The sequence below is a fragment of the Rhinatrema bivittatum genome, chromosome 1, assembly GCF_901001135.1.
Source record: "Rhinatrema bivittatum chromosome 1, aRhiBiv1.1, whole genome shotgun sequence".
NCBI lineage: Eukaryota > Metazoa > Chordata > Amphibia > Gymnophiona > Rhinatrematidae > Rhinatrema > Rhinatrema bivittatum.
In genome coordinates, this window is record NC_042615.1 from 242,408,271 (window position 1) to 242,427,692 (window position 19,422).

Below are 19,422 nucleotides of genomic sequence, written 5' to 3' on the forward strand. Positions count from 1 at the left end.
TGTAACTATCTCATCCTTTTACCAGTAATAAATGTGACATTAGGTAGAGCTTGATATTAGCAAACTCACATATAGTACTTGAAGGGCAGAGACACAACCTTTCTTGCTGCAATGTTTACCTTTGAACAATATAAGAGAGTATTTACCAAGTACATGTGTGCTGCAGTTTATACAGTAACACACGGCCTAAAGATTTTGAACATAAAGCATCTTAAAGGTACAGCTTGACTCAAATATAGAAATTTAGACTTTCCCTAAAAAACTTCCTCCTTCAATGCTCTTGATGCAAGGTCTGAATTTCTAAATGCTGATAGTTTCTGTGATGTATTAGATTCCAATGCTGTTGTATGTGATATTTTTGGTGTTTGTTTGTGATACTACTTTATGGATGTTTTATTGTAAATCGCCTAGGCCACAATTTTGTTGTGTTAAGCGATTAATACATTTTAATAAATGAAATGAAATGCTAATGCAATAACGTGCACTTAAACTTGCAAATATAACTATGTGCCTAAAAATCACTGAAGTAAAGTACTGGTAACTATGTGGTAAATAAATCTATAATAATACAACATTAGAACATTAGAACATAAGAACATGCCATACTGGGTCAGACCAAGGGTCCATCAAGTCCAGCATCCTGTTTCCAACAGTGGCCAATCCAGGCCATAAGAACCTGGCAAGTACCCAAAAACTAAGTCTATTCCATGTTACCGTTGCTAGTAATAGCAGTGGCTATTTTCTAAGTCAACTTAAGTAATAGCAGGTAATGGACTTCTCCTCCAAGAACTTATCCTATCCTTTTTTAAACACAGCTATACTAACTGAACTAACCACGTCCTCTGGCAACAAATTCCAGAGTTTAATTGTGCATTGAATAAAAAAGAACTTACTCCGATTAGTTTTAAATGTGCCACATGCTAACTTCATGGAGTGCCCCCTAGTCTTTCTATTATCTGAAGACTAAATAACCGATTCACATCTACCCGTTCTAGACCTCTCATGATTTTAAACACCTCTATCATATCCCCCCTCAGCCGTCTCTTCTCAAAGCTAAAAAGTCCTAACCTCTTTAGTCTTTCCTAATAGGGGAGCTGTTCCATTCCCCTTATCATTTTGGTTGCCCTTCTCTGTACCTTCTCCATCGCAATTATATCTTTTTTGAGATGCGGCAACCAGAATTGTACACAGTATTCAAGGTGGGGTCTCACCATGAAGCGATACAGAGGCATTATGACATTTTCCTTTTTATTCACCATTCCCTTCCTAATAATTCCCATCATTCTGTTTGCTTTTTTAACTGCCACAGCACACTGAACCGACAATTTCAATGTGTTATCCACTATGACGCCTAGATCTCTTTCTTGGTGGTAGCACCTAATATGGAACCCAACACTGTGTAATTATAGCATGGGTTGTTTTTCCCTATATGCATCAACTTGCACTTATCCACATTAAATTTCATCTGCCTTTCCAATTTTCCAGTCTCACAAGGTCTTCCAGCAATTTATCACAATCTGCTTGTGATTTAACTACTCTGAACAATTTTGTATCATCTGCAAATTTGATTACCTCATTCGTCGTATTTCTTTCCAGATCATTTATAAATATATTGAAAAGTAAGGGTCCCAATACAGATCCCTGAGGTACTCCACTGCCCACTCCCTTCCACTGAGAAAATTGTCCATTTAATCCTACTCTCTGTTTCCTGTCTTTTAGCCAGTTTGCAATCCACGAAAGGACATCGCCACCTATCCCATGACTTTTTACTTTTCCTAGAAGCCTCTCATGAGGAACTTTGTCAAACGCCTTCTGAAAATCCAAGTATACTTCATCTACCGGTTCACCTTTATCCACATGTTTATTAACTCCTTCAAAAAAGTGAAGCAGATTTGTGAGGCAAGACTTGCCTTGTGTAAAGCCATGTTGACTTTGTTCCATTAAACCATGTCTTTCTGTATGTTCTGTGATTTTGATGTGTAGAACACTTTCCACTATTTTTCCTGGCACTGAGGTCAGGCTAACCAGTCTGTAGTTTCCCGGATTTCCCCTCGAGCCCTTTTTAAATATTGGGGTTACATTAGCTATCCTCCAGTCTTCAGGTACTATGGATGATTTTAATGATAGGTTACAAATTTTTACTAATAGGTCTGAAATTTCATTTTTTAGTTCCTTTAGAACCCTGGGGTGTATATCATCCGGTCCAGTGATTTACTACTCTTCAGTTTATCAATCAGGCCTACCACATCTTCTAGGTTCACCGTGATTTTGTTCAGTCCATCTGAATCATTACCCATGAAAACCTTCTCCGGAATGGGTATCTCTCCAATATACTCTTTAGTAAACACCGAAGCAAAGAAATCATTTAATCTTTCCACGATGGCCTTATCTTTTCTAAGTGTCCCTTTAACCCCTCAATCATCTAATGGTCCAACTGACTCCCTCACAGACTTTCTGTTTCGGATATATTTTTAAAAGTTTTTATTGTGAGGTTTTGCCTCTACGACCAACTTCTTTTCAAGTTCTCTCTTAGCCTGTCTTATCAATGTCTTACATTTAATTTGCCAACGCTTATGCATTGTCCTATTTTCTTCTATTGGATCCTTCTTCCAATTTTTGAATGAAGATCTTTTGGCTAAAATAGCTTCTTTCACCTCCCATTTTAACCATGCCGTAATCATTTTGCCTTCTTTCCACCTTTTTTAATGTGTGGAATACATGTGGACTGTGCTTCTAGGATGGTATTTTTTAACAATGACTTAGCCTCTTGCACACTTTTTACCTTTGTAGCTGCTCCTTTCAGTTTTTTTCTTAAAATTTTTCTCATTTTATCAAAGTTTCCCTTTTGAAAGTTTAGCACAAGAGCCATGGATTTGCTTACTATCCCCCTTCCAGTCATTAATTCAAATTTGATCATATTATGATCACTATTGCCAAATGGTCCCACCACCGTTACCTCTCTCACCAAATCCTGTCTCCACTGAGAATTAGATCTAAAATTGCTCCCTCTCTTGTCGGTTCCTGGACCAATTGCTCCATAAAAATATCATTTATTCCATCCAGGAACTTTATGTCTCTAGCATGTACCGAAGATACATTTACCAAGTCAATATTGGGGTAATTGAATTCTCCCATTATTATCTCACTACCAATTTGGTTAGCTTCCCTAATTTCTCTTAGCATTTCACTATCAGTCTCACCATCTTGACCAGGTGGATGGTAGTATACTCCTATCACTATAGTCTTCCCCGACACATAAGGGATTTCTACCAATAAAGATTCAATTGTGCATACAGGAGTAGATTTTAAAAGGTGCGTGCGATTTTATAACATGCACGCGCTGCCGCGCACATGTTATAAAATACAGGCTCGGTGTGTGCAAGGCTGCGCAATATCGGCAGCCTGCGTGCGCCGAGCCACGCAGCATCCTCCGTTCCCTCCGAGGCTGCTCTGAAATCGGAGCGGCCTCGGAGGGAACTTTCCTTCCGGCCCCCCCCCACCTTCCCCTCCCTTCCCCTATCTAACCCACCCCCCAGCCCTAACTAATTCCCCCCCCCCACCTTTATTTTACAAGTTACGCCTGCCCGAGAAAGGCGTACCTTGTGCGCGCCGGCCGGCTGCCAGTGCGCCATGTTCTATCCAGGGGCTGGTCTGGAGGCCGCGGCCATTTCCCCGGAACGCCCCTGGGTCAGAACCATGCCTGCGGCCCCAGCCCCGGAACGCCACCCAATGACACAACACGCCCCCCGACATGCCCCCCCAGGAAAGTCCCGGGTGTGGCTTGCTTATTGCGGCGGTTACTACCCCTACTACCCCTAACTGATCAAGATAGGTGTTTCACTTGGATGCAGCTCCATCACTGCTCTCTACATTAGGGGTGGGGGTGGAAGGGAAATAGAACCAAGAGCTAAGAGAAACAGATAAGTATGAGAGAAAAGGTGTGTGAAGCTTGCTGGGCAGACTGGATGGGCCGTTTGGTCTTCTTCTGCCGTCATTTCTATGTTTCTATGTTATGCACGCCGCAGAGTGTATGCAAGATAGGCTCAGTGTGCGCAGGGGGTAGAAGGGGCAGCTTTTCGGGGGTTACGCGCGTATCTTACATGCGTAACACTTTGAAAATCTGCCCCTTAGTCTCATGCAGTGGATGGTTCGGAGATGGCATAGAGTCTGCCTCCCGGGTGCTCCTCGCTGTCATTGCGATATAACTTGTACCCCGGTATAGCACTGTCCCATTGGTTGTCCTCCTTCCTCCATGTCTGTGAGATGCCAATTAAGTCTATGTCATCATTCACTGCGATACAAACAGTCTAACTTCAGTTAGTCAGCCAGAGTGACTCACTGCTCTCTTGATTAACAAATGTTGGTACATAATCAATTCACCATTCACTTTCTAATAATTCCCAACATTCTGTTTGCTTTTTTGACTGCCGCAGCACACTGAACCGACAATTTCAATGTGTTATCCACTATGACGCCTAGATCTCTTTCTTGGGTTGTAGCACCTAATATGGAACCCAACAGTGTGTAACTATAGCATGGGTTATTTTTCCCTATATGCATCACCTTGCACTTATCCACATTAAATTTCATCTGCCATTTGGATGCCCAATTTTCCAGTCTCACAAGGTCTTCCTGTAATTCTAATAATGTCATTTATGTGAGAAGAAAAACTGATACTTCACGCATATCCAGCATAGCTCTCTGCTTCAACGGCAGGGGAGAAGAAAAACTGATACTTCACGCATATCCAGCATAGCTCTCTGTTTCAACAGCAGGGGAGAAGAAAAAAGGATTCGCACTCACAAAGCGGGGAGTAGCTGGCTTGTTACGGCGGTTACTACCCCAAACCAAATAAGCCTGATACTTCACTTTCAATGCATATCCTGCTTCAACGGCAGGGGAGAAGAAAAACTGATACTTCACGCATATCCAGCATGGCTCTCTGCTTCAACGGCAGGGGAGATGAAAAACTGATACTACAAGCATATCCAGCATACCTCCCTGCTTCAATGGCAGGGGAGAAGAAAAACAACCAATAAGGGCTGAATGGCACGGTCTGGGTAAAGCAGATGGGCATGGGTGTAGCTTGCTTATTGCAGCGGTTACTTCCCCTACTTCCCCTACTACCCATAACTAATCAAGCTTGATATTTCACTTGGTTGCAGCTCCATCACTGCTCTCTACATTAATGGTGGGGGTGGAAGGGAAATAGAACCAACGAGCTAAGAGAAACAGATAAGTATGAGAAAAAAATGTGAAGCTTGCTGGGCAGACTGGATGGGCCGTTTGGTCTTCTTCTGCCGTCATTTCTATGTTTCTATGTTTCTATGTGATTCAATGCGAGTGCCCCCTTTTTTACGCGGGGTGAACTTCAAGGCCTATTAGAACGAGGCTAAGGGATCACAGAAGTCGGCTCAACACAGAAAACATTGAAGCCCCAATCGTGAAGCATTGTTTAACAGCACATCATAATTTTTCACAGTGACGGACTATTTTGGATACAGTCTTAGATAACATCAGAGGAGGAAATAGTCAGAATCTACTTAATTACAAAGAACAAAGGTGAATTTTCACATTATCCACTGAGTTTATTCAAGGGATGAATGACAACATTGAATGGTCATCATTAATTTAAAAGGGCTGTTCTTTGCATTTTGATTGGCTCTCATGTATCGTTATCCCTGATTGTTCAGTCCATGATTCAAGTGTACGCTGTATAAACGTAGTCTTCAAAATGGCGAATCCCTGCTAAAACGCCAATGCCACATAATAGATCTCCAACTAAGACACGTATGTATTTCTAACTGAAGAAAGTTTCTATGCTTATTTTGGACATATATAGAATATTTTTTCTTTTTAGTGACATCAATAGCCCCCTGACGAAGATACCGAAACACCCATGGTGTTGGGCGTCGTAGAGTTGTTGTCTAACACTCTTGCACTACTCTAAAGGATAAGTGTCTTTTTAAGCTTTTTTTGGCGTTGGAGTAATATATATATATATATATATGTTTAACAAATTGAAAAAAACAAAAAAACTAAAAAAACAAATCAAAGTGGCTCAACATCTTTTCACAGAGTGTTAACAAACCCCGTGATTAAACAAGTCGAGCAGGCACTAATGTTACACTTTATAATAAGTGTACAACAAATTTAAAAAAATGCTTTTTGCGTTCATGCCTTGTGCTCACCTATGAGGGTTTAACACCTATGCTCTTCATATAAGTGGCCTTTATTCTTGTATATGGTTCTTGTATTATTATAAAAATCACTGTTAACATGTGTAAGCTAATAGATTTTAAATATGCATACATTAGCTCTTGCGAGTTTAAACACAAAACCTATGCTAATGTTAATCTGCTGTGTCCTATAAATATCTATTCCTTTAATTTCTGCACCGTAAAAGGTTATACCGAGGACACAATAACAACGGAGACTGTATGCTTCTCAGAATTAAAAGTTTTTATTCTTATGTGCATAAGGAAGTCGGCTCTTAAAGTTGCAGGGTCTGACTTAATCAGATATCCACCTGACTTCACTTAAATACACTTTTGCCCAGGACATTACTACAATACTTGTTTGATTTAAGATCACAAGGTGAAAAACATTTGCTGACATTAACATTCCTAATTGTTCTGAGAACACTAACTAACCTTGAAGACATACATTTTTTATAATTCTTCATTGTGGCATCTAAAATTACAAAAAGATAAATTTGTCTTTCTCTTATCTAAGTGTGAGACAGTTTCAGAGATGGTTTTAAGACCTAACAATGCCTCCTGGAACTCTTCTGGTAATTTTCCATTAAACAGATGCCTCTAATAAATTTTATTATCACAGTCCCTCCTTAGGTCCAGGGGGCAGTACTTGTCTTAAATGTCTATTATATGATTACTCATAGTGCATAACCTATTCAATTCTTCATCTGAGGATACATTCTGGGGCACTGCAAGTGTTGTTGAGAGCATTATTTTAGGAATGCTTCTTTTACATAACATTAAAATGCATTGAATGGATATACATAAAACAAGAAGGAATACTATTTTTGTTACAAGTATCATTAGTAACCATTGACCCCAAAGTCCTAGCATTTTTCTCAAACCAAAAGACATCCCATGAGGGTTTTTCTGTGTCAGTAAAGTGAGTAAGGTGTGAAGGTAGAGTATCTATGGCTTGCTTATGATTGCTAATACTGCTATCATTATTAATATAGTAACAACAAGAAGAATTAATAAAATTGACAAACCCCTCCTTTGTCAGCAAGCAACATATCTAGTGCCATACGATTATATAAAACAATTTATTTAAGAGACTTAGGGCCTCATTTTCCAAGCACTTTACCGCGTGCGATAAATTCGCAAATCGCGTTAACAGCTGTTAACGCGATTTGCGAATGCATATTAGTAATTTGGTATTCAGGGGGCGGAGTTGGGGCGGAGCATATGTAAAGCGGGAACCTGTTTATCGTGTGCGGCGAAACAGCCGCAGTGTTAGCGCGGCTGCTATCGCGGCTAATAACTACAACCCTCAAATTTGCGTTATGGACTGCGCTACGGGCCAGAAAAGGATTATCGCCATCCACGATAGTTCCGGACAGCCCGTTTCAGAGAGAGAGCGCCTTACTATAGTGCCTATGCCCTAGACAGGTATTTTAATCCCTATGGGAGGGCCACCTACTAACTCGGGTGGGGATTAGGTATCAGCGTCGGGGGTTGGGGGCCACTTTCGCATTCCACATGAGACCTACGGAAAGAACAGTGGTCTCTAGTGAAGATTTGCTGGCGTCGGAGTGAGGAAAACTCACTCCAAGAGGAGATTTGGGCAACGTTCTCTCCACCTAGCTTGCTGGACACTCTACATGGGCAACAACAAGCTAGGTGGAGAGAACGTTGCCCAAATCTCCTCTTGGAGTGAGTTTCCTCACTCCGACGGCCAGCAAATCTTCACTAGAGACCACTGTTCTTTCCGTAGGTCTCATGTGGAATGCGAAAGTGGCCCCCAACCCCCGACGCTGATACCTAATCCCCACCCCGAGTTAGTAGGTGGCCCTCCCATAGGGATTAAAATACCTGTCTAGGGAGGAGGCACTATGGTAAGGTGCTCTCGCTCTCTCTCTCTCTCTCTCTCTCTCTCTCTCTCTCTCTCTCTCTCTCTCTCTCTCTCTCTCCCCCCCCATCGCGTGCGGTGCTAATGTTTTCGCGAATGGCGAAAACATCGCCGCATGCGGTTTCCCCACTGCACGAAAGAAGCCTCATTTGCATTGGTAACGCCCCCTAATGCGTTACCAATGCAATATTGGAAAATGAGGCCCTTAATCTCTTGTTGCATTAGTCCCATAATCTTCATTGTCTCATTCATTGTGACTTCCACAGTGGCAGAAAGATTTTTTAAAGTACTTTCAAGTTCAAAAACTCCTAAACCAGGAAAAAAAGGTTCTCAAAACACGATGAAAGGGATCACTGTCCATCTGGAGATCAAATAGTGACCTGTGCCTTCTCTTAGGGGTAAACCAGTTCTGGTGATGCTTGTTTAGGGAAAACAATGGTACAATGTATCCAAAGGAAAACTGAGCAGTAGTATTAAAGGAAATAGTCTTTACTGCTCCCCACGGTGCAAAGAACCATAGTCCTGAGGTTTTATAAACCGAAGGTCTGCTGTCATTTACTCTTACCTCAGAGGTGGTGAAGTAGATTTTTGATATGTTCTCTCTGGTAGCAACAGGAAGGCCCAACACAGAACAGCCCTGTGCTTCAATATAAGCTTTGGCAAGCAGAAACATGGGGGAAGGGGTATACTCATTATGAGTATAATTCCCAGTACACCTGCGGTTGCATCCATAGCCAGTACAGCAGGTCCTATGGATCTTTTTCCCAGCTTCTATAGGGCACGCATGGACTGACTGGCTGCCTCTGCTGTAGTCACAACAAGGCAAAGTCCTGTTAAAGCAGGGGGGATAGGTGGGACACTTATGCTTATAGTTGCCGCAATACGAAGGATGTGCCCCGGAGAGGGCCACCACCTTGTTGTTAACCTTGTACAGAGGAATAGTCTTGTTTAGTTCATGGTCAAAATATTCGGGCACAAAGCTCCATCGTGCAGACAAATGGTATTTCACCACACAGTAATAATCCTTCTTATAGGTCATGGTGATAGTATCAGTACAGTTTGTCCAAAGTGTGGCACCCTCCGGCTGAAAACACCACCCTGCCTGTTTGGTGCGCAGGGGTAGGGCATAAGGGTTAGCGTGGGTAAGAGAGACAGCAGTAGATGCAATATAAGTATCCCGATTAAAGATGAATGATTCAATGAAGGGTACTGGAACAAACCCAGAGACATCCGGCTTTAGGTGATAATATAGCCAGCAATCTGAAACATTCAAAGATTTCTGCAGTGTTTTAATATAGGCCAGATAAGTCTGTACATGGGGCCCCAAATAGGGTCATGCCTCTGTGAAGTGTAGATACATCAGAAGCAAAAGCAGGATCATGTTTGTTCCAGCAGCCTTGTGAGAGAGAGAGTTCTATGTTCAGGAGCTTCCTGCTATTATAGTACTGTAGGCCTTTTTACAGTGGGAAAGATGTACAATTAGAAGGGTGTCCTTCTAATTCCACTGCAGAATGTGAGGACAAAAATACCTGATAGGGTCCCCTCCACCTGGGGGCCAAGGAGTTCTTTCGTCGAAAAATCCTCAGAAAAACAAAACCACCTGGTTGCATATTCTCAGTAGGTGCAGGGTCCACTGGAGGAAAAGATGCTCGTACTTTCTGCCAGTGTGAAGCCAAAACTTTCTGGGAAAATATGAGGGCAGTGGAGGGTTTCGGTATTGGACCAATAGCCATTGGTCGTCCAGTGACTATCTCAAATGGGGTAAGCCCTGTCTTGGAATGAGGTGATGCCCGCAGGGCCATTAGTGCTAAAGGGAGAGCCCGTAGCCAAGTTAAATTTGTTGCAGCCATGATAATACCCAACTAAGTTTTTAACCTGCCATTGAAGTTTTCTATGAGGGCAGAGGCTTGGGGTCTGTAAGGGGTGTGGGACCCGAGAGAGATGCCTAACGCCTTACTTAAGCTATGTCATTCACAAAGTGTGTTCCTTGATCACTATCAATTAATTCTGGAATTCCATATCTTGGGATAAATTCTCTCAGCAGAATCTTAGCTACAGAGATTGCATCTGCCTTTACTACTGGGAAAGCCTCCCCCCACCCTGGGAAACAGCAAACCATTGTTAATACGTACTTGTAATTTTGACATAAAGGCAATTCAATAAAATCAATTTGGATTTGCAAGAAAGGTCCTAGGGGGCGCTTTAGGTATGCGGGTGTGATGACCAAACCTTTGAATGCTTTGTACAAATTATTTTGCATACACTGGGAACATATGGTAATAGCCAGAGCCTTGAATGCTGGGACCAATCCCCACCGGTGAGGAAAAAACATGACCACTAATGCTGCAAGAGCTACATGGGATGTCTGGGGTATAGAAAGTAAGATATGGGGCAGTATATGTCAGGGGGCCACTACCTCGCCATTTGGGCCAAACCATATTTTATCTTATCCATGATTTCGGATAGTGACCCCTCCTTTTGCCCACAGCTTCCAATAATCCTTATCCCGTGCCTGCCTTAAGAAGCTTGCTGGATGCAGCATTTGGTCCTTTTCTGCCGTCATTCCTGTTACTATGTTTTAAGTGAAAAGGAAAATCAGAAGAAAGCTAATGGCATAAAGCAATGCACTTGCCCGGTGTTCACCCGGCAAGGAGAGCGGGATGGAGCAAAGGCAAATGGCAAGAAAACGAGGGGAAGAGGGCCGAGTGCATTGCCATTTACTGAGATGCCGGAATTCGATGGACTGGAGAAATGAAGGTAGAAAAAAGAAGGCTATGAGATCTGATTTTGGTACATGGCAGAATACAGAAGGAGCTAAGAGAGTTTCAGGCCGTACCCGCTCCCGCTCTGAACAAATCAGATCATGCAATGGGAATGCAGAAATGGAAGGACCCACTGCTTTTCCTGCCGGTAAAGGGCAAGCAGTTCCCAAAGAGGACCACTTCTGCAAACTGAGAAGGATACGAATAATATGATGTTCATTCATCATTCACAGAGCTCTGATCCAGGATGACTGGTCCAATGGAAAAAAGGCATTTTTGAGTATAATCAGCTTTCAGGATGTGACAAGGTGTTGCCATAAAAAGCACACTGTGGGCAGGTAGGTACGCTTGCAAGGAGATGGACAAGTGAAGCAAGCGGGAGAAGACATAAACCAGAGCACCCTTTAATGGCCTTCAGCGTCATGGATGTGACCTACTACACTTAAAAGAGAATGGTGGACTCTCTTAGCAGAAAACAGAGTGGCACAGTAGGAGTGTGCTGGGCCCACAGAGGTCAATAGATCAAAACCATCCTCTGCTAATGCAGTGTCAATTCAAAATCTTATTTCACAGCAGCACAGCCGCTGTGAAATAAGATTTTGAATTTCAACAGAACTGCCGGATTAGTTAAAATTTGGATTGGACAAGGAAGATTCCAACTTTGTGTGAGAAAAGATCTATACCCCCTGAGGAAAAATCCGTGAAGGATTTGAAACGTGGCCACGTTGGGACCTGGAAAAGTTGGACAGATAAGTCGGGACGTGTTTGACTAAATTTAAAAAATTAAATGATAACTCAACTTTTGTAAGTGGAGGTTCATGTAACGGCAGATTTTAAATTCACATACAGAAAATTTCATAGAAAAAAACACATTGGCTGGTGGAGGTCAGTTTATGATTACAACATGAGAGATATCACCCGGTTGGGTTTAAAAACTTGGTATGAAACTTTCCTCTTCAGCTAAAAAAATTTAGTTTGTGTATTTAAAAAAACAAAAACAAAACTTGTGTTAAAATATTTGCACCAGATACCCACTTGGGAGATTAAAACACTTTATGAAAGTTTTTCAAAAGCAGGCAAAGACCATTTGATGAGGTGATTTTGTGGTTTAATAACATACATCAGTTTTTTAATCCCTCTGAAATACGTAAGACATTTTTGGTGCGCTTGCGTGTGGTATCTAATGCAACTGTGACACTGCTTCTACGACCAAGTCCATAAGCAAAGCACATCGAGCAGCACTGTCCGGATTTTCAAGAAAGCCCCTCACCCAGTAGAAAAGGTTGCTAGCTGCAATTTTTGGGGGTTATTGTAAGGCTTGGGGATAACTGCATGGAGTGGCAGTTACTGCCCTTAAGAGAAACATGGGAGTAGGCTGCGCAGGGTGGAGGATACTACTTCAAGAAGCTTGCTGGATGCAGCATTTGGTCTTTTTCTGCCATCATTCCTGTTACTATGTTTTAAGTGAAGAGGAAATCAGAAGAAAGCAGATAGCATAAAGCAATGCACTTGCCCGGTGTTCACCCAGCAAGGAGAGCGGGATGGAGCAAAGGCAAATGGCAAGAAAACAAGGGGAAGAGGGCCGAGTGCATTGCCATTTACTGAGATGCCGGAATTCGATGGACTGGAGAAATGAAGGTAGAAAAAAGAAGGCTATGAGATCTGATTTTGGTACATGGCAGAATACAGAAGGAGCTAAGAGAGTTTCAGGCCGTACCCGCTCCCGCTCTGAACAAATCAGATCATGCAATGGGAATGCAGAAATGGAAGGACCCACTGCTTTTCCTGCCGGTAAAGGGCAAGCAGTTCCCAAAGAGGACCACTTCTGCAAACTGAGAAGGATACGAATAATATGATGTTCATTCATCATTCACAGAGCTCTGATCCAGGATGACTGGTCCAATGGAAAAAAGGCATTTTTGAGTATAATCAGCTTTCAGGATGTGACAAGGTGTTGCAATAAAAAGCACACTGTGGGCAGGTAGGTACGCTTGCAAGGAGATGGACAAGTGAAGCAAGCGGGAGAAGACATAAACCAGAGCACCCTTTAATGGCCTTGAGCGTCATGGACGTGACCTACTACACTTAAAGAGAATGGTGGACTATCTTAGCAGAAAACAGAGTGGCACAGTGGGAGTGTGCTGGGCCCATAACCCAAAGGTCAATGGATCAAAGCCTCCGCCACTAATGTGGAGTCAATTGTAAGGCCTCCATTAATTTTTAAATCAGAAGGATACAGTTTCCCATCATAAAGTTTAGTGTTCTCATTCGGAATATCAGCGGTTGTCAACCCTGAAGCTAAAAGCACCTGCTTGTTGGAAAAATGGCTGCCAAGCATGCATCATAAAGCTCCGCGTTCTAATTTGGAATATCTGTGTGAGTGAATCCTGAAGCTAAAGGTAGCTGCTTATAGGAGCATTGGCTGCCAAGAATGCACAGTTCCTTCTCCCACTCGCCTTCAGAAATAAAGCAGTATTCAGTGGCTTGGAGGTAAATAGAAAAGACGTCAGCACAGTGGGTTCTGGAGGTGATAAGAGATAGCTATGTTCTAGAGTTTCTCAGCTTTTCTTGGTCCTTTTTTATGTTGTCTACCTGCAGCTCTCCTCAAAGGAGACAGACAGTGGAGTGCATGTTGTCAAGACTCCTCAGCCAGTGGACTGTGATCCCAGTGCCCATGTCACAAGATAATTCAGGCTGATATTCCAATTATTTCATTGTACCCAATTATTTCATTGTACCCAAGAAGGGTGCTTCTTTCACCCCATCCTGAATCTCAAGGGAGTGAACCGGGTTTTGCAAGTGACTTGCGCCCTCATGGAAGCCTTACGCTTGCTGATAATGGCAGTACAGTCAGGGGAGTTTCTTAAATTTCTTCAGTTTTCTGCGTTTTGCCATTTTGGGGTGACATTATCAGTTTTTAACTGCTACCCTTCAATTTGGACACCACGGCCAAAACCTTCTCTAAGGTCATGCTGGTGGTAGCAGTAGTGTTGGGAAAGGATGGGATTCCGATCCACCCATACTTCGACAATTGGCTAATTTGGACCAAGAGTCATGAAAGGAGTTTTCAGGCCTCTCGCAAGGTGATCTCCTTGCTGCAGAAACTAAGTTGGATGGTGAATTTGGCCAAGAGCAATCTGCAGCCATCCTAAATACTGGAGTATCTAGGTGTCGTTTTCGACACAAAGCAAGACAGGGTGTTCCTGCTGGGGGATCGCATTCAGAACTGATGGCACAGATGCAACTATTGACAGAAACAATACACCCAGCATTGTGGTCTTATCTACAGCTGTGCGGGTTGATTGCAGCCACCCGAGAGATGGTTCTATGGACAAGGGTGCATATGCATCCTCTTCAGCGCACACTGCTTGCATATTGGAGTCCACAGTCTAAGGACTACTTGATATGACTTCAGTTATTGGTGGGGATCAGCATCCAACTGCAATGGTGGTTGCAAGAGGATCATCTTATGAAGGGTGTTCTACGAACACAGAACTGGCTACTAAGCATGACAGATGTGAGCCTCCAGGGTTGGGGGGCTCACCATTAGCAGTTGATAGTGCAGGGCATTGGAGAACAGAGGAGTACCTATGGAGCATCAATCAGCTGAAAGCCCGTGACGTTCAGTTGGTATGCTTGCGATTTGTCGACCGCTTGAAGGGTCGAGCGGTCCGAATGATGTTGGACAATGCGACTACAGTGGCTTACATCAATCACTGGGGAGAAGCCAAGAGCCAGCAAGTGTTGTAGGAAATAGCCCAACTCGTGGAATGGGTGGAAGTGCATCTGCAGGAGGTCTCAGCCTCATATATTGCAGGAATAGACATTGTAAGAGCCAACTTTCTCAGCAGACAGAGTTTGGATCCAGGAGAAAGAGAATTGTACAAGAAAGAGTTCCAGCTCATGGTGGGCTGCTGGGACCTCTCGTTCCTAGGCTTACTGGCAAATTTACAGAATGCGAAGGTTCCTCACTTCTTTAATCGCAGGAGAGATATGAAATTTTCGGGCATTGATACTTTTGTGCAGGAGTGGCTGGAAGGCAAGTTTCTATATGCCTTTTCCTCATGGCCCATGATGGGCAGAATGATTTGGAGGCTCAGGAGTTGGTATTTCGGTGGCGCCAGAATGGCCTGGGAGGCTGTGGTATGTAGATCTGTTGAGGCTTCTGGTGTATTCTCCTTTCCGATTACCGGTCTACAGGGATCTTCTATGGCAGGGGCCTATTCTTCTCAAACCTGGACTTGGTTTTTATCTTACAGTGTGGTCCTTGAGAGGGCTTGGTTGCTGAAGCATGGGTAGTCCACAGCTGAGATTTCCACCTTGCTTCAATTGCGAAAGTTATTCACTTTTTTAGCATATGTTCACGTTTGGCAAGTGTTTGAGTCTTAGTTTGAGGAATGAGGGGTTCATCCTTGTTTGGTTAAAATCCTGCTCAGTTTGGATTTTTGCAGGATGGGTTGTTTAAGGACCTGGCCCATAATTCCTTCAAGGCACAGGTGGCGGCTCTTGCTTGTTTCCGAGGTCACGTGAGTAGTGAACCCTTGTCAGCCCATCCAGTTATGGCCCGGTTCTTGAAAGGGATGAAGCATCTTCGTCCCCCCTTGCGGTTGCCAGTGCCCTTGTGAAATCTTAATCTGGTTCTGGATTTCTGGAGGATCGCAGTTTTCGACCACTGCGTAGCCTCTTCTTGAGGTTATTTAAAGAGGATGGTGTTCTGCGCGTAGAGTTTCCGAACTGCGGGATCTGTCTTGCCAGGGACCATCTCAGCGAGTGATTCCGGGGGCGGTCTAGATGCGAACTGTTCCATCTTTTTGGCCATAGGTGTTTTCAGATTTTCACTTGAATTAATCAATTCCCTGCCAACTCTGGGCAAGGAGAATGATTTGGATGAATATTGTCAAATGGCATAGCATGAGGTACTGGAGGCTTCTAAACCTCTCAGGAAGACAGACCGGCTGTTTATACTCCATGGTGAGAGTAAAAAGGGTGAGCCCGCGTCGTGGGCTATGATAGCCCACTGGATTAAGAAGGTTGTCATGGCCACGTATGTGGTTGATGAGCAGCTGTTGCCTAGTCAGGTTAGCGCTCAATCCACTTGAGCTCAGGCAGTGTCATAGGCGGAGATTAGATGGTTGTCTCCCATCGAGATTTGCCCAGCTGCGGCGTGGTTTTTCTTACACAACTTCCAAGCATTATCACCTGGTTGTGCAAGCCCAGGAGACACAGCCTTCATGCATGCGGTGTTGATTGGACCATGGGCAGCCTCCCCCCCTGTTCGGGTAAATCCCAAAGGTGTGGATTAATCTGTCTGAATGCTAAGAAAGGAGAAATTACTACTTAACTGATAATTTCCTTTTCTTTAGTGATGCACCCTTGGCTGTCGGATGGTGGTGCTGTTGTCCTCCTGAATGGCTGCTTTTCTGAGGATTACTGGTAAGTGTTAGATGCAGTCCCTAGATTAGTAATATTACATTCCTTGTCTGACCTCAGTGTTTTTTCTGTTAACTGACTGAATATTTGTCTTTAATAGTTATGGTCATGTATTGTTTAATTGTCTACAGTTAACCTTTGCAGAAAATACTGATGGGCTGATGTTGGTGCAGGGGTATATATTCCATGACATTAATTTGCTATGTCTCCACCTGCTGGTAGAGGTGCATAACCCACTGGTGTGGATTAACCTGTCTTAACTAAAGAAAAGGAAATTAACAGGTAAGTAGTAATTTCTCCTTTCTATTCAAGTTTGGTGAAATTTGCAAGCAGACATCAACAGAGGAAAGAACAGTCCAAGACTGGGGTAGAACTGCACATAGAATGGCATGAGTGGCCTGGGACACTGTGACAGGGCATAGTAGCCCATACAGAGGCATCAACATCCCAAGGTACCATGAGAGGAGGAAAACAGCACCAGAATTATTAAGAACATCCCAAGCTCCAAAAGAGGGACAAAGGACACTAACAGTGACATGAAGACCCCAATGCACCAAAAGAGAATTGGGGAACAAAGCTGCAAAGGTGGCAAGAGATACCCCAAGTTACTGACAGAGTGTAAAAGCAGCACAAACAATAGCATGAAAACCTCAAAGCACCAAGAGAAGAGCAAAGTAGCCACCCACAATGGTCAGAACATCTGAAGGCAATGTGAGTGGAGGCCAATAATTCTGAACAGTAAGCATAATACATCAAAATACCACCTGAACTTTTTTCTATCCACCCTAGGCATTGGGATTCCCCCTCCCTCTTGAGCTTATCTGCAATTATAAACATCTTCCTGTGGTAGGAGCAATCCTGAAACTTCTTTGTCCCTTTGGTGCTCTATTGAAAATGGCACCAGCAAGTTGTGAGGCTGGGCCATTTTATTATATGAAAATACCTCTGTAAGGAGGTAAAAATACATCTCTGCAACAAAATGACATTAGCCTCTTTGTTCACCAGGACCATTTTGAATAAAACAGAGGCAGGACAGAAGCATCTGCCAATCACTCCTTCCCTATGAAGAAGCTTACAATTGCAGGTAAACTGGTATGGAGGATGGGGAACAGTCTATAGGAGATAGGGGGTGGTGGAGTTCTGAATAGGTAGGGGGAATGAGTAAAGATCTGGCAGGTCTTTGTTCCATTTTGTAGAATTGTGATTTTTGTGGCAGGGGTGGGGGACTCCAGGGTTGGCTGCTACTACCTTTAAAAAATATCTTCCTTTTAGCATGAAATGAAACATTTTATTTTTTTTACAAAATGGAATGAAAACAGCCAATGAAATTAAATCAAAACAAACCCCTTGCACACCACTAAAGATAAGAAACTACCATATTAATTGATCTTACTTGATTAGTTCTGTAATTCATGCAGTTACGGTATTGTTTTAAGCCTGGATTCACTGATATCTCTGCAGATCCACCTTAAGGAGCTGGGATATTCCCAGCATGCATTGTAGGGCATGCAGCCTGGCCTCATCGGAACGCTTTGCGCATGCTCTGCACAGAAGCTGTTCTTTATCTGCCTTCTCTTCTTCCAGTGTCTGCAGGGCTGCAGAGAGCAGCAAAGCTTCCCAAACAAAGCAGACTCCTCCTTGTTCGCTGGGACTGGAAACCTTCGTAAGCCAGAGCCCCAGATCTGCCACATCCATTTTGCCGAGGGGGAGAGGAAGGACTGAATCTCCCTCCTGTCTTATCTTTCTCAGGAAAAGGGATTTCTTTCTGCAGCCTGAATCCATACTCGCAGCTTCAGATTTCAGAGACAAAAGAAAGGAAATGTCTGCACTTATTTCTGATCTGGTAAGCAATTCATTTGCAATCTCCTTTGTTCAGAATCCCAAAGCATAAAGGAAATCCATTTTCTCTCTGTGTCTGCTATTTGACCTTTCATTGGTAGAGAGGGGAATATGGATTGAAGTGGTCCCTTTCTCAATTTGTGATTTTAACATCAGAAATTATATCACAACACAAAGGTCCTAAAGAACCTGTAATAACAAAAAAAAGAAAATAAGCCCATTGAGGTTAAGCAAGTCAAGTACATCAGGTAAAAATGAACATTAAATGCATTATTATCTTAGCCAATGTATCAGTCCATCACCTGAGCTTCATCTGGATTATATAACATAATTATCCACAGTAGTTATTAGAAAGGAAAACAGAACCATTGTTTCCCATTAGAACTGCCCAAACCCAACATCAGGTCAGAATCAGAAAATTGTTCAACAAGTTTGGTAACATCTGCAAAATTAGTGCTAAGGAATATTTAAAGAACATTTTTCTTGATATTTATCCATTTCTTGTAGGGATGCGCTCTCATTGGAAATAAAACAGGAAATGTCAACAACATTTCCTATTTCATTGCCTTTCAGTTTGAAAATAAAATAAAAGGAATTAAATGTTGTTCATTTTTAACATTCTGGGCCCTTCTCTGCCACCTCCAACCCCAGGCTCCACTACCTTACCCCATTTGCTGCCCCACCACTGCTATATATGAACATGCTGCCAGTAACCTTTCATACAGCAAAGTGGCGTGGGCCTTGGGTTGCCGCTTCCATTTTGAGAAATATCAATGGTGGGGCCAGCTGGGAGGGTACATCACTGTCTTCCCATTTGGAGCTAATGAATTAAGTCAGGGGAAGGGGTAGAGAGGAGCCTGGGATTTGCTTTTAATAATTCTTGTTGGCAGGGGAATGAGGCAGAGCCCTGGACCTGACACCATTTATCCTTTTTTTTTTTTTTTTTTTTTATTTGGGGGTTGGGTTTTTTTTTTCATTTCTTTCTTGTTTTTTTTTTCTCTTTTTTTTATTTGTTTGTTTCATTTTAAATGAGCAAAACAAAATGAAAACATTAAAACAGAAAAAGAAAACATTAAAAAAATAATATGAAATGAAAAAAAGGTGCATTGAAACTCCAAGCCATTCCTGTGACCTATTTTATTTTGAGGGGCATTTCTAGGATCAGGCAACCCATCTATATTGAATATTGCACATGACCTCTAGAAATACCCTCTTCTGTATTTTACCATGATGTTAATTAAAAAAAAAATCCTATGTTAGCATTAAAATAAGTAGCTTCAGTTTC

The 19,422-nt window shown here is 42.7% G+C and overlaps 1 protein-coding gene and 1 gene segment (V, D, J or C); one reads left to right on the top strand and one right to left on the bottom strand.

The window, feature by feature from the left end:
- LOC115086821 overlaps positions 1-19,422 on the bottom strand; it is a 329,113-nt gene that overhangs the window by 141,514 nt on the left and 168,177 nt on the right.
- The window catches only part of LOC115086813 (gastrula zinc finger protein XlCGF57.1-like), a 44,938-nt gene continuing 43,337 nt past the window's right edge, over positions 17,822-19,422 (top strand). The window contains exon 1 of the mRNA XM_029593185.1: positions 17,822-18,141. Coding sequence (XP_029449045.1) covers positions 18,118-18,141 — 24 coding nt within the window. The 5' untranslated portion in view covers positions 17,822-18,117. The remainder of the gene's footprint in view (positions 18,142-19,422) is intronic.